Source organism: Cyprinodon tularosa, unplaced genomic scaffold (assembly GCF_016077235.1).
Source record: "Cyprinodon tularosa strain WSP-4 unplaced genomic scaffold, ASM1607723v1 ctg323, whole genome shotgun sequence".
Taxonomy (NCBI): domain Eukaryota; kingdom Metazoa; phylum Chordata; class Actinopteri; order Cyprinodontiformes; family Cyprinodontidae; genus Cyprinodon; species Cyprinodon tularosa.
Genome location: NW_024039034.1, coordinates 854622 through 871149, shown reverse-complemented (window position 1 = coordinate 871149; position 16528 = coordinate 854622). Strand labels below are relative to the sequence as shown.

General features: G+C 38.8%; 1 protein-coding gene across 1 annotated transcript in view; it reads left to right on the top strand.

Moving 5' to 3' along the window:
- tmem200a (transmembrane protein 200A) overlaps positions 1-12639 on the top strand; it is a 31739-nt gene extending 19100 nt beyond the window's left edge. The window contains exons 2-5 of the mRNA XM_038293310.1: positions 8076-8214; positions 10589-10806; positions 10890-11050; positions 11324-12639. Coding sequence (XP_038149238.1) covers positions 8084-8214; positions 10589-10806; positions 10890-11050; positions 11324-12421 — 1608 coding nt within the window. The 5' untranslated portion in view covers positions 8076-8083 and the 3' untranslated portion in view covers positions 12422-12639. The remainder of the gene's footprint in view (positions 1-8075; positions 8215-10588; positions 10807-10889; positions 11051-11323) is intronic.
- Positions 12640-16528: the final 3889 nt, after the last annotated feature.

The window sequence follows — 16528 nt, the reverse complement described above, 5'->3', positions numbered from 1 at the left end:
CCTCTTAAACCATAATTTCATTATTTATCATTTGCAAAACTAACTTTTATTACATTCCTACGGCAGCTTGCTGTGCTACAAAGCTAAACGTATTTGTATGATTTTTTTTTTTTTTTTTTTGATGTTGTGAATACTGCTGATATGTGGCTAGAACCAAAGGATTAGATGGTGGTGTTTGAACATTATTTTAAGAGTGAAAAAGGGAATTTGGTCCAGGAATATATTTCCGGTCTGGATAATTTGGAACATTTCATTCATTCATTCATTCATTCATTCATTCATTCATTCATTCATTCATTCATTCATTCATTCATTCATTCATCCATCCATCCATCCATGCCTGACTGTACCATAGTCAACAATCTACAGATATGGTCGGTTCAGGCAAAAAAATTATGTAAATGTGTAGGAAACCTGTAATTTTCTAATTTTAGTAAAACTTTTCTGCAAATTTACCTTTAAAACTTAAAAATTCATTCAAGTATTTCAAGCTGTGTTTTGTGTTTGATAGGTTAATACATTAGTTTAAACTACATTTTTCCTGCAATGACTGAAATATAAAATCCACTAAACTATGCTGTAAATTCACTTGAAATTGTTGCTGGTTATTGCCACAGTGCCAGACAGGACACTGAAAAAAAAAAAAAAAAACAAAATATGAAATTGTTGCTGAAACAGAGGGACATAGAATGAAGAACAATAAGGAAATGAAAGATTGCTTAAGACTTTTCTCTATATCTGTACTTGTGATTCCTGTGCACACAACTGGTTTGTTGCTATAGAAACATGTCACCTAGCAGCAGATGTAGTTGCTATAGGGACAATAGCTCATGTGATGTGTCATATGGAATTTGTGGTAATCTTTTAAAACACCTGTCATTGCTAGAAGACATAATAAATGCAGTGTGTCGAAATGTAGCAGGTGTCGTTGCTGCTAGGAAAGCTAAAATATAAAGTGGGAAAATTTAAATAAAATCTCAAGCTGTTTAAGTTTTAGAAGATGCTTGAGGATGTTGAATTGATTTAAATATTATCCCTGCCTAACTGTGAGTATGCGCAGATTAACAGCAAGAGCAATTTATTCATCACTGAGGTGATCAAACGGTTATTTCATTATTCATCAAACATGGTTAATGGAGCTGTGGATTTCAAATTTTCTATAAGCTCCTAGTAACAGAAAGTGAAAGGAAAGGGTATGAATATCAAACAGCAAGCTCAACGTGGTTAGTGAAATGTTCTGATAAAATCATTTTCAAACAACTAGATTGTATGCCATCTGATATGCATGATGATCAATGGACTCAGATGAACTGAGTGCCTGTTAGACGTGGAGCTTGTTCTCTGAATATTAGTTATTCATTTGATTTCGGCTCTGCAGGCTCTGCTCAATAGAAAGTGTCGCCGTGTCAGAGCCAGAGTGGTTTTTCATTAGCCTTCTGATGTGTCAGTTACAACAGTTCTTCCTCTCCACTCTGCATGTTTCTCACCTCAGACCCGTTAAGACTACAGAAAGAAATCCACTAGGCTGGCCTGTCTTCTCTTCTCTCCACTCTCCTTTTTTCTCATTGTCTTACATCTCCCATCAACACTTTGTCTCTTAGCAGCTTCTTCCTGCAGGCTTCAGGTCATGACACATGTTGCACCTCGGTAGGTGCAATGATAAAAGTGTTTCCTGATTCCCCTATTTTTCTTCACATATTCGTATTTTCACATAAGGTGTCGTTTTTCTCTCTGTAATCCCTGTTCCTTCTCCCCTATCATCAACCGTCAGCCATCTCTTTTATTCCTTTTTCAGTGAACAGAGGAAAATCTTTCCTGTTCCTCTAAGCACACCGTGTGGGTTCATGTTTGACGCACGCCGAGAAACGAAAGGAGAGGAGCGAACCAGCTGAAAACCCGAGAAAAGTGTTTATCCTTGTGTGTGATTCACCATCTGTGATATAGCCCTCTCCAGTGATCAATAGGATGATTGACAAGAAAAATACATAAATATAGCTAAGGGAGAAAAAAGGGGTTGGAGGAGAGACCCTCTGGTTCTGTGGCGTCTTCACTTTTAAGACTTGCTAGATCTCTGCTTATTCCTCTAGGGTTTACAGGGGACAGGAATGAAGGAAGGAAACCAAATTAGACAAATTTAAAATTAGACAAATATTTAAAAAAAGAATGAAGAGCCTACACTGGATGGGAGGGGGGAGTGAGGTGGACAACATGAAATAAGATCTGAATGGGAAAATATTAGACCCTTAAACATTAGAAGGTTTTCAAATGATCATATACATGTAATCTATTTAGAGTAAAGCAATCTGAAGCAACGGGGCCAGATATGGATATCTAATCGCTCCCTGTACCCACTAAGCTGCAACAACTCCCATCACGCTTCTGCAATCGCTAGCAATGAGACTTTTACATCATTGTGGAGGAATTTCCTCTCACCCTCCACTGCAGAATTTAAGTTTTTAGAGCATGAACCACCTGTGAGATCAGTGAGGATATCTCAAACCCGGACCAGACGACTGCAGGATGGTGACAGTGAGGAAGCTTAACGAGAAAACCGTGGTAAAAAGTTCCAACAAAGAAACACATTTTAAAAGATCCCAACAATACGGAGAAAAGCTCAGGGCAGGGCTTTTTTGTTTTCAATGTCTGTTTGTTGGCCTTCGAAGGGTATACTGTAACTGGGCATAGCTGCTCTAGTTGCTCCACGTATGTTTTCCTGCACTCTTCATTAAAATTAAACAGGAAGATAGAAGTCTAATCTGTTTAAAATGTAAAAGGAAGAGTGCTGTTCTACCATCTTCAAGCGTTGGCCTCAGAACAGACTGACAGCTTTGGTTCCTCTCTCTCTGATTATGACGAGCTTAACTGAATTTGTGCTTTCTGGTCAACACACGTCAGTTTAGGACAAGACATTCTGTCTAAAATTGTCAGTTGTGTTATTTTTTGTATTGATGAAGATGAAACCTAAATTAAAGCATATTTGTGTCTTTTAAGAAAGGATGAAAATGATAAATGGGCTAAATTTGTACTACAGAGTCAAATTCAAGCCCGTACACTCTGGAACCAATATAAACATGGGTTCAGTGCCTTATCCAGGAGTTTATGTTCCAACAGTTTCCCAACTGCATGACACCTGCTCTTCCTACCAAGCCAAGAAATCCACATTAAGTTAACTGGTCTTGGTAACTCTAAAAATACTTTATGGATCCCAAAGGAGAAGGATCTCTTGTAGCAGTTTGTCTTGCAGTGGATCAGGAAAAGCCTTTTAATGAAGACACTTGTTGTTCAACAGAGGACGCTTAGGGTTGCCATGATAGCATTTGGCAGCTTCTGTTCAGGATTGGCTGTTGGAAAAAAACAGCGACTTGATCTAAAAGTTATATTAGATATGTAAGATAAATTCTTTGTGTTTCTGGTGAAATGCAGTAGCCTATCATGATTGAGTGGAGGTTTTCAAGCATGCAAATGCAGAGATCAGGAGGCAGGGGTGAGTCTTGTAGATTTAATAAGGCAACTGAGTAAAATTTCCAAAATACAAATAATCAAAAAAACAGAAAATGTCAGGAAAAACTCACGTGGGAAGCATGAGATGAGGAAGCAACAGCACAACAAACCAGCACTGAGGGACTGCAGAGGTGGTGTATATAAGGGGAACTGAACAGAGGATGGGCTAATAAGAGGAATATGGAGCAGGTGTGAGTGGAACTAACTAGAAGGAGGCCTAAGGGAAAGGAAACAAGCAGAAGGGGGCAATAAAGAGTAACTCAAGAACTAAACACAGACAGAAAACGACTGCACATATAAAGACTGCAAAAGAAAATACAAATAAACTTAAACAGAGGGCAGAACCCTGACATAGCCAGGTTTAAAAGAATTACCTCAATTTAATCCTCCTAGTCCTCATCAGGACAATGATAATGGCCACGTAAAACCAGATTATAAAACATTTAAGCTGAAATGAAGGCTCTTAAAATAAGCTGCTGTTTGTTCTCAGGCCTCTTTCCTTTGATACTTATTAATAGACATCAGAGCAGCTGGAGAGCAGAGCTGAGGATTCGTTTGAGTGTTATAACATTTACATAACTTCATTAAATAGGTGGAAAAACAACTACAGCTCAGATGTAATAAAGACAACAGGGTGACTGGTAAAACAAAAAACAGAAAAAAATTACGATGATGTTTAATTCGATTTATACTCAGGAATGTAAACTCCTCCAAAGTAGTAATGCATGTCAACAACGTTGCATTTTTATAATAGTGTTCTGTATTCTGTAGATTTTAACACAATGTATTTTCCCTTTAAAATGTATTCTGAGGGTCTAAATGGGCTTTGCTATACTTAGGGTTTCAATTAGACTAGCACAACTATGATCCTTGGATGTGTGCATGATTGTGTGAAAGGCTATACTCTGAATCTCAAATGTCCTTATGTCTGTAGAACATCCTCCACACTTTCTTGAAATGCAGATTCGCATCCCTGGATATGCGCTCATTAAATCAGCTGGTAACCTGTTTTATTTTTGCAAATTTAGAAATTTATTTATAGATATTTATTTTTGGTTTCTACAGTGACCAAATTACAGAATTATTTACTGTCTTGTGTTTCCAAGGCTATGTCAAATGGAATCTCTCTGCTTAATTCTTTAAGTTTTTGTGTCCCCGCTGGCTCTCAAAGTGGTGTTTGATGGTACACTGACATTTTTCAGATCAGTGCTGCATTTAGTCAGTGTGAGGCTTAGCTGGATGATCAGTCCCTCTGCACAGTCAGCTGACATTTGTTCACGGTGAAACACACTGGGAGCCTCCAGTTGCAACTACGTTTCTGTTAATATTCATAGTATCACCACAGAGAATGATGTGAGTGTGCTGTATTTAACTTTCTATCTTTCAAGAGACTCATGCCTGCAAAGAATAACATATTTTATGGATGTAATGAAGGCAGGCTTTAGTTCACTCTGCAGTATTGCTAGTGTTCTGCAAAGGCATTTACAACCACAAAAATAAAGATGGTTCTTTTTTCCTAACTTAATTTGTCTAGAAAGAGTTTAATAACTACATAATGGCTTTTCAAGCTGACAGAATAAATTTTGCAGTGGCCAGGCAGAACTTTATAAATAAAATCATAGCAATAATGTTGTCCATAATTGTTTTAACTCTTTGAAAGGCTCTTTAAAGCAGAGGTAGCTGCATGCGTGAGCACTATGTCGTCATAATTAATGATAGACAAAAGGGTTGCTAAAGATGTTATAAAACCTATAAATGTACATTAAATTGTTTTTTTTTCATCAATAAATTTTCCTAGTTGCTTATTGGATGAAATATTTTGAATTTGCAGCATCATCATATGTAAACATTTCTGCTTTGTTAAAAAAAAACAACCTTAGTAAGTCTGTTCTTAAAATAAGCGTATTCTTTTTTAATCAAATGAATAAGGGAGACAGAGTGCCAGCGGAATAAGACCATCTAATTTTAAAATAAAAAAAAACCCCTGCAGTTTCTTATTTCAAGTGAATAACATCTAATTATCACATCTTAATGGTAAAAATACTAATTCTATTGGCAGATAATCTAATTTAACTACTGAAATGAAGGGAAATACACTTATCTTAAGAAAATACTAATAAAAAAAAAATACTAATACTAGATTGTTTTTGCAGTGAGGTTCTCTTGATAAAATCTCTTTGTTCTCTGTGCATTTTTAAACAAATTAAAACCTTCCCGAGCTTTTTGTGATGAATGAAATGCAGTCTGACGTTCTCATGTTGCCCTGCAGCAAAATATTCAGATATAGGGGACTTTATATTCAGCACACAAAAGCAGTTTTGCTCAAATAACTTTTGCAGCTTGAATGAATTCTAAATGTACAGGTGCTGGTCATAAAATTAGAATATCATGAAAAAGTAGATTGATTTCAGTAATTCCATTTAAAAAGTGAAACTTGTATATTATATTCATACATTACATACAAACTCATATATTTCAGATGTTTATTTTGTTTAATTTTGATGATTACAAATGACAACAAATGAAAATCTCAAATTCATCATATCAGAAAATTAGAATATTACTGAAGACCAATAAAAACAAAGGATTTATAGAAATGTTGGCCAACTGAAAAGTATGAACATGAAAAGTATGAGCATGTACAGCACTCAGTATTTAGTTGGGCCTCCTTTGGCCTGTATTACTGCAGCAATGCGGCGTGGCATGGAGTCGATCAGTCTGTGGCACTGCTCAGGTGTTATGATAGCCCAGGTTGCTCTAATAGTGGCTTTTAGCTCTTCTGAATTGTTGGGTCTGGTGTATTGCATCTTCTTCTTCACAATACCCCATAGATTTTCTATGGGGTTAAGGTCAGGAGAGTTTGCTGGCCAATTAAGAACAGGGATACCATGGTCCTTCAACCAGGTACTGGTAGCTTTGGCACTGTGTGCAGGTGCCAAGTCCTGTTGGAAAATGAAATCTGCATCTCCAAAAAGTTGGTCAGCTGCAGGAAGCATGAAGTGCTCTAAAACTTCCTGGTATGTGGCTGCGTTGACCCTGGACCTCAGAAAACGCAATGGACCAACACCAGCAGATGACATGGCACCCCAAACCATCACTGACTGTGGAAACTTTACACTGGACTTCAAGCAACGTGGATGAAGTGCCTCTCTTCTTTTCCTCCAGACTCTGGGACCTTGATTTCCAAAGGAAATGCAAAATTTACTTTCATCAGAGAACATGACTTTGGACCACTCACCAGCAGTCCAGTCCTGTTTCTCTTTAGCCCAGGCAAGACGCTTCTGACGCTGTCTGTGGTTCAAGAGTGGCTTGACACAAGGAATGCGACAGCAGAAACCCATGTCTTTCATACGTCTGTGTGTGGTGGTTCTTGAAGCACTCACTCCAGCTGCAGTCCACTCTTTGTGAATCTCCCCCACATTTTTGAATGGGTTTTGTTTCACAATCCTCTCCAGGGTGCGGTTATCTCTCTTGCTTGTACACTTTTTTCGACCACATCTTTTCCTTCCCTTCGCCTCTCTATTAATGTGCTTGGACACTGAGCTCTGTGAACAGCCAGCCTCTTTAGCGATGACCTTTTCTGTCTTGCCCTCCTTGTGCAAGGTGTCGATGGTCGTCTTTTGGACAACTGTCAAGTCAGCAGTCTTCCCTATGATTGTGTAGCCTATAGAACTAGACTGAAAGACCATTTAAAGGCTTTTGCAGGTGGTTTGAGTTAATTATCTGATTAGAGTGTGGCACCAGGGGCCATCAATTTTGAACCTTTTCACAATATTCTAATTTTCTGATATGATGAATTTGAGATTTTCATTTGTTGTCATTTGTAATCATCAAAATTAAACAAAATAAACATCTGAAATATATGAGTTTGTATGTAATGTATGAATATAATATACAAGTTTCACTTTTTAAATGGAATTACTGAAATCAATCTACTTTTTCATGATATTCTAATTTTATGACCAGCACCTGTAGATAAAGAAGCAATCTTACCTTACTGCTTAAAGAGGTGTGGATAGTAAATAAATGCACCATGCCGGTCATCTAAAGGTATGAACTCAGCTGTTATCTCTGGAATAATTTGCTGTTATCATTGTTCTGCAGAAATGTCTCTCTCCTCTAATAGTTTTTAGTTGGTTGATTTATAGCTTTTGATTGAGCAGATAATTTGAAGCAAACTGTCTTATTCTGCTGATAATCTGGAACAGATTAAAGGAGCATGAATCCACCAGGCTGTGTTTTGCTGAATGAACTCATTGGTTTGTAGATATTTTAAATATCCTCTTATCTTGCTTTACAATGTGACAGATTTTAGCTGAATTTACACTAAGCATTAAATAACATTGGTATCACATTTCAAGATTAATGAGTTCACTTGTTTCTTTGCTTTTCCTGGTGTGTTGATTTTTAAGCCATGGTATTAGATAGCTTCAACTATTAGGATTACACGATTTTATAACTGTCATTTGAACAGAAAAGGACTTTTCCACTATATTTATTATCTGTCATGTTGGATGACTGCAATATGTCAGGTAAATTGAAGGAAATAACAACCTCCTGATGTGTGTCTGCAGGTAAAAGGATGACTGCAGCTGCAGGTGTTCTGACAGGCTTGGCCAAGCTGAAGCGCCAGGACTCCGCCCGCTCTCAGCATCGCCCCATACCACCTGCTTTCCAAGGCTTGGCAAACCCCACCCCTGAGAGCGCCCCCAGGTGAAGGTTCTTCACAATTGGAAAACACAATATAAACTTATAGCAACACGGTTTTTGTTCAATAAAAGGAATACATTTAGTGACTGTTTTCTTGACATCTTTATTTTCAGTTATTTTCAGGGGGAAAATTTTATAACTACATTTTCAGTTTATCAGCTTTATCATCAAATGAGAAAGATTACCTTAAAATAGTCATCTCGATCAATATTTTATTTTCCTTTGTTAGCGACTATGCACTCACAAAAATGCTACGCCCAAATTCTATTACTCATGTAATTTTATTATTTAACAAACTTCTATTTACTGTTTTTAAAATGTGATAGACATAAACTTACTAAATGATAAACATCCTTTTAATAGAGCTTATTTATTTGTTTAGTATTAATACATTATACTTGCTCAACATTGATACCAATCAGTATATTTATTTCAAATAAATAAAGGCTATTGTTTGAATGGCATAAAGGTAACCTGATTATAATTTCAGTCAAACAATAAACTTTTATGTATTTTAAATAATTATGTGCAGTATCGGCCCATACAGACACCATCTGTTTGAAATAGATGTATATATATATATATATATATATATATATATATATATATATATATATATATATATATATATATATATATACACTATATTGCCAAAAGTATTTGCTCACCCATCCAAATTATTGGAATCAGGTGTTCCAATCACTTCCATGGCCACAGGTGTATAAATTCAAGCACCTAGGCATGCAGACTGTTTTTACAAACATTTGTGAAAGAATGGGTCGCTCTCAGGAGCTCAGTGAATTCCAGCGTGGAACTGTGATAGGATGCCACCTGTGCAACAAATCCAGTCGTGAAATTTCCTCGCTCCTAAATATTCCACAGTCAACTGTCAGCTGTATTATAAGAAAATGGAAGTGTTTGGGAACGACAGCAACTCAGCCACGAAGTGGTAGGCCACGTAAACTGACGGAGCGGGGGTCAGCGGATGCTGACGCGCATAGTGCGAAGAGGTCGCCAACTTTCTGCAGAGTCAATCACTACAGACCTCCAAACTTCATGTGGCCTTCAGATTAGCTCAAGAACAGTGCGCAGAGAGCTTCATGGAATGGGTTTCCATGGTCGAGCAGCTGCATCCAAGCCATACATCACCAAGTGCAATGCAAAGCGTCGGATGCGGTGGTGTAAAGCACGCCGCCACTGGACTCTAGAGCAGTGGAGACGCGTTCTCTGGAGTGACGAATCGCGCTTCTCCATCTGGCAATCTGATGGACGGGTCTGGGTTTGGCGGTTGCCAGGAGAACGGTACTTGTCTGACTGCATTGTGCCAAGTGTAAAGTTTGGTGGAGGGGGGATTATGGTGTGGGGTTGTTTTTCAGGAGCTGGGCTTGGCCCCTTAGTTCCAGTGAAAGGAACTCTGAATGCTTCAGCATACCAAGACATTTTGGACAATTCCATGCTCCCAACTTTGTGGGAACAGTTTGGAGCTGGCCCCTTCCTCTTCCAACATGACTGTGCACCAGTGCACAAAGCAAGGTCCATAAAGACATGGATGACAGAGTCTGGTGTGGATGAACTTGACTGGCCTGCACAGAGTCCTGACCTCAACCCGATAGAACACCTTTGGGATGAATTAGAGCGGAGACTGAGAGCCAGGCCTTCTCGTCCAACATCAGTGTGCGACCTCACAAATGCGCTTCTGGAAGAATGGTCAAAAAATTCCCATAAACACACTCCTAAACCTTGTGGACAGCCTTCCCAGAAGAGTTGAAGCTGTTCTAGCTGCAAAGGGTGGACCGACGTCATATTGAACCCTATGGATTAGGAACGGGATGTCACTTAAGCTCATATGTGAGTCAAGGCAGGTGAGCAAATACTTTTGGCAATATAGTGTATATATATATATATATATATATAGAACTGCATACTACTAGGATGTAAAATAATTGCCAAAATGGCTTTGTGAAGCTGCTGCCTACCTTTGTGAAACAGGAAAAAGAGTAATACAACGTGAATCCAGTATAAACTTTTGGCTCTCAAAATGGTATCGGTGCCCTATTTGTTGGTACTCACCAATACCACCATTTTAGTGCTGGATCGGGGCCCCTCCTGATACTGGTATTGCTATTGGTGCAACACTATTTGACATCATAATGCATAAGCTTAAAGAAATTAGCTTAAAGTTATTCTGGCACCAGAGTAGAAATGACAAACTACTGGATTGATTTTAAAAGCACACAGTCCTAGAAGAGTCTTCAAAGTACTTGCAGTCTATAAATAACTGCTTTCTACAACCAATAAAAGACTATAAGACAGGATGGCTGCATGGAACTGAAATGATATTATTTTTTTTTCCTCTTCCAACAACTGTTTTTCTTAGGAAGAGAAAGAGACGCACAGATGTGGTGGTGGTTCGAGGAAGGCTTCGGCTCTACTCGGCTTCAGGCTTTTTTCTCTTCCTGGGACTAATCATCTTGGCAATAGGCATTGGCATGGCGACTCTAGGTTACTGGCCACACAATAAAGCCATACCAACAGGTGGAGGAAATGAATTAAAGGTGGAGAAAGATGTAACTAATGCAAGCCAAGTGGTTCAAGGTAATAATAGTTCTGGTTTAGTTTATAAAGCTGTTCAAAGTCGTCCTGCTCTCTTGTTATTCTTCTCTTTGCTCTGGTTTTAGACTCTTCAAAGCAGATGGGCGGTGCTCTGACACGGTTTCTGGAACAGCACCTTCACTCTGAGAGGATGAAGATGCTTGGACCCTTCACTATGGGAATAGGAATCTTTATCTTCATCTGTGCTAATGCAATACTTCATGAAAACAGAGACAGGGAGACCAAGGTAGAGCTTTAATCCAGTTGAATTTTGCATCAAATGCATATTTAAATCAAATCATTTCATGAATTCTTGCACCTGGATTTTTGTTTGTATTGTTTGTTGTGAAGTAATAATTTAAACTATTCCCATTTTCATTTTTTCATACTTTTTTTCTCTCTATGAAGTATTTTATATTCATAACCCACTGACACCCAGATCTGACTTCTTTAGACCCATATCAAATCTTGAAATTTCCTTGCAGGAAATACCAACTAACCAAACTCTCCTCCACACTAGATAATCCATATGAGAGACATGTACTCAACAGTCATCGACATCCATCGCCTCAGGCAGAGGGAGCAGAAACACAGCAGCAGCTTCTGTGCACGAGAAGTGGCTGATCTTCGAGGCTTCGGGGGGGACACAGCACCGCACCTGGCCAGCAACTCCCTCCTCGGTTTCTCGTCTCGGGCTGGAAGCAGAATTGGGTCTACAGAGGAAGAGGAGGGGCTTCTTGGGGGTGAGGAGTTCCACCAGCACAAAGAGCAGGCCAGGCTGGATTGTAGCTTTGCGGGACTTTTAGCTCCGTTGTATAAGGATCGGCCTTTTTACGGCGCCGGGCTTGGGTTGGAGCGTTCAGATTCCATGCGACATCAATGGTCAGTTGATGGAGATGGGGAGAAGGGAGGACACCACACGGGATCTATTGTCTCCTCCTCCATCTCCGCCTTTACTCTGCCTGTTATCAAACTTAACAACTGTGTAATTGATGAACCAGAAATGGAGGCAATTACCGAAGAGGACAGAGGAGGTGAGCAGAGACGAGCAGAGAGGCCGGTGCCGCTGAGCTCCATGGAGTCTCTAGTAGTGCCAGTAGCATCTGTTGCCAAGGCCTCCAAGCCACCAGGCTTACAGCGTAGTAACTCTGCATCCTCGTCCTCCTCCTTCTCCTCCGGCACCCTCTCCCCTGCTCCCTCATCTACCTCAGGCTGCTGGCTCTCACCAGGAGCAGCAAAGAGTGACTTTGGCTCCAACTCTTCTCTTCAAATGCTTAACAGCCACTCCAAATCCCTGGACCTAGAGCGCAGGCCGAGCGTGCTCAGCGTGCGACCGGAGCAGAGGAAGCATCCCAGCTGGCCGCGGCTCGACCGCAGCAACAGCACCCGCAGTCACTGCGGGAACAGAGGCAGCAGCAAGGGATACACCCGCCTGGAGGACAGCGAGCAGCTGGGGGAGCGACGCTCGGACACTTTTGTGTCACCGACAGACAGGCGCGACTACAGCAAGCGAGAGAAGCTGCTAATGATATCCAGGTCACATAATACTCTCAGCTTCGAACATGATGAGTTTCACAGTAGTACGATGAAGAAAGGAAGCTCTGAAACTCGATTCTAAAACTGTCAGCTCCAAGTCTGTCCTGTTCTTTAAATTGTTCATAAGCTCTCTAAGTGTGCATCAGATGATTTTGGCTTTTAAGACCAGTTTTTGAATGCAGAGCAAATGTGGGAACCTGCACAGCAAAAGGTTGGCTCTTACTGACTCTACAGGCCTACTGTACTACATTAGAGGTGCTTCTTTACAGCTGACCTGTACATGTGAAAAAAGACGCTTCCTGCTGACATGAGTCTGCTCTAGTCTTTCCTAAACTGGGCCGGACTACACATTAGCGTTAAACAAAGATGGTGGCCTGCAAATAAATACAACAAAGACACCCTCACTGCCCTGCAGCCATGTAATACTGACCTTTCCCAGGAATTTGAGTACAAAGATCACTGCAAACACCAGCATTTTGGTATCTGTGGCTGTGCTGCCAGCATTTCAACCTTTAGGTTAGATTTTACTCAGGATTGTTCATCTCTACATAAGGCCAAAATCCCACTTTAAGAGAAGATTATCACATTTTTATTAGAAATTATATTATTTATCTAGGAGTATTTTCTGGAGAATCTCCTACAATTCCTGAAAAGTATAAAAGTCATTGGTCAAACCTGATCTTACAGCCTAATATACACATTTGTAAAACTATCCCAGCTAGAGGAAAAGCTTAGCTGAAACCATCTCACCTATCAAAAAAATCACTTAAAAAGCAGAGTTTTATTGCAAAAGGCTATTGCTGTATTTGCATCCATTATAATATAATATGATTAAAATAAAGGCTACCGGACTGAAGGCTCTTCAGTGTTTCTGTCCTTTGTAGTTTTCTGCTGGTCATAATATATATATATATTTTTAAATCATCATTTCAGCTATTTGTCTACACATTAATTCCAAACACTGGAAAATGTTTTGTCCTATTGCAGGCTGGTGTCTCATATTTTCTTGTAATAAACAGCAAACAGGTTTAACTTCAAAATTCACAAAGGAGCTGAAAAACAATTATTGGGAAGTTAAGTTAGATGGTAATACAAGTGTGTACAATCATCTGAATAAAGAATATCCTTGTTTTTTGTTTTATTAATTCAGAGCTAAAAGTGAAAAGCGTTTGATTTACTAATTGATCAAAAAGTAGTGATCTATATCAAGTACAGACATTAAAATAAATTATTAAGATGCCATGTTATGACCATGTTATGGACTTCACTATCATCAACGAGACGTTGTCGAGGAGACACCTTTAATAGGGCGCCGAAGATCACTGCTAAGGATCTGTTTCCAAGTAGGTAGATGGAAAATTGAGTGAAAGGAAAAAGTGTTTCAGAAAAGAATTCATAAGGAAGAGGGATATTTCATAAAATTGATTCAGCTCACATGTTCCTCATGTTAAACTACTCCCCAACCAGAGATTTACTTTGGGTGTAATTCGATAAAGGAGTTCAACTTTTTTACCAAATGAATAAATATAATTCTTTTGTCTTTTTTTGGCTTGGTTTACCAGATAAATTCAAAGCGATCAGACTCTTTATGATGACCATATTTGTTGTCACCCTGTTATATGTCATTAGTGTAGCATTATACGTTAAAAGCAACACCGTGTAGTGGTAAAATTGTTTTCCAGTCTAATGTGTCGAGGAAACCTTTCAGATAAAGTCAATTCTAGTCTTGTCAGCTCTTAGTTTTCTCTCTTTTTTTAATAAAATTAATTTTGTCTCACAAGGGTTGTGCTCTAATTATTTACAAACTATTTTGTATAAACAGGGAGCAAGAATTGCATTTTAGCACTGGAAGCCTTTAAAGCTAGCAGCTGGCATGTCACCTATCTCAGTGTTAACAAGTTAAAAGCCTATTAATGAGTAAAAAGAGAAATAATGCCAAAAACGTTTGCTTTATCATTGCTTCCTTTTATTTTTATTTAAATGATCTAAATATTACAAGGATTCCTATTCAATATTCATCCATTATCCATGTTTTGTTTTCCATCAATCCAGCTTTCTGTTTACAAATACTCTCATAGAAAAAAAGAAGAATTTATTGAACATTTGATAAATTACTGTTTTTGATAATGATTGGTTAGCCTTTTACTGTGTTATTTGTCATTTGGCATCTGGTGGTAAAAATCTCAAATCACATGAGTCCGTTAATAACTAGAATGGTGTTCTGTGTTGTTACAAGGGGAAACCTTTTAATACGTTTGCCCAGACATCTGTATTTTGAGGCATGAACTGGGAACTACAAAAACTTTACTGCGTTCAGGATTTACTTGAGCCCAGTTGGCCTTTTTATTGGCCTAAATCCACAATTTCTTCTGTTTTTGGCAGGGGCATTAATCTGCAGGGATTGCTACGCAGTTTTCCTATTTCTGTCTCAGATATTTCAACAGTTCACTCTTCTGTTATCACTGCCAAGGATCTAGGCTCTATCTTCTAGTTGCACCGATAGTTTTGTTTTGACAAAAACTAAATAATAAATGGTAAATGGCATGTACTTATATAGCGCCTTTATTCAAGTTAGGAGACTTGACCAAAGCGCTTTACACTACATTCATTCACCCATTCACACACACACTCACACACTGAGTGAAAAACATTTTTCATCCAATCTGTGTCTTTGCAAGTAATGAATGTCATATTTCCTCTTTTTTCCCTAGATATCGATTCTTTACAAATAGACTTGGGTGTAGTCACCCAAAAGGCCAGCTGAAATCAACTGCAAGGACAGAACATAGCAGATAAAATATAGCATTATTGCATTCCCGTTGCATATGTCACATGAATTTAAATACCCTTTAAAAGATAACATTTTATTTAAGGGAAACAATTCCAAGTTGTATTTGGAAAAGCACCCACACAACCAGTCCGAAAAAGGCTGATTTCCATGTAAACAGAAAACAGCTGATATTAATAGAAATAAAAAAAGACTGAGAAAGTACTAGTAGTCAAAAAAAAAAAAAAACTGATGTGTGGGAGTTGATCACAAGGGACAGAGGATAAATAAATGGGGTGGAAAAGTATTAGCTGAAATAGATGAGTATCGTCTATGGCTGCTTATCAATGAAGGTTGATCCAGCAGTCACTCGATGAGTACTTCCTGGACAGGTTGGAACACAGAGAGACACACAGAACAACACAATACTCTTAAGGGGAATTTAGAGAGACCAATAAACTAGCATGCATTGGCTTAAGCCCGAAGTTTAAACCAAAGGACTGTCTTGCTGCAGGGCGACATTGCAAACAACGACACCACTGAGGAGCACCAATTCCAACACTATAAGAAGGGCAAAGATATAGGATGTGTTGCCTCTGAAGGAATTTGAAAATTATTTGTTACTTTTTAAAGAAAACAAAAAATTTTTTGACCGTTAACAGTCAAGAGTCATTAGGTCAACGTCATAAAATTTCACTCAAGATGCACATGTGATAACATGAATAAAAAATGCTTATAGAAAATCAAACAACGAGCATTCTAAAATGAGACAAAAAAATTTTGAAGCATAAAAACTTATTGGAATGTGGCATGAAGAATTTAATATATACATAACGTGCTCCTTGTTCTAAAACAGTCTATTAAAACAGGCTGTAGGTTTAATTGATCTTCAGCAGGAGAGTTTAGTGTTTGCCTACAGGGGAGGGTTGCCTTTGCAGATTTTGTGGGGAAAGTATTTCTGAGTTTGTTTTTAACGTGCTGATCTAGAATCGTTTTTCTGAAGAAAGTGTGACAGTTCATCTTGGTTGGGTAGGATCTGTAGCAATCCCGTCAAAGCACTTAATGATGACTGGTGTCAGTGCAACAGGACAGTAATCATTAAGGGAGGTAATGGTTGCATTTTTTGGGGGGCACATGCACCATGACCGTGGACGTCAGACAGGTAGGGACTCTGGAAGCTGAAGGGAGAGGTTAAAGATGTCAAGGAAAATAGTGGGAAGTTGGTCAGCTTATGATTTTAGTGCCCAACCTGATACCATGTCTGGACCTGCTACCATCTTTTTCATAGTGCAGATGGAGGACAAAAGGCTGATGCTGAAGCTGGTTCTTCTGCTGCTTCTAAAGTCAAATTGTGCAAAGAGGTTTTTTTTTTTTTGGCTGATCTGCTGGTCATTGTGGTTATAATCTGTGATGCTCCTGATG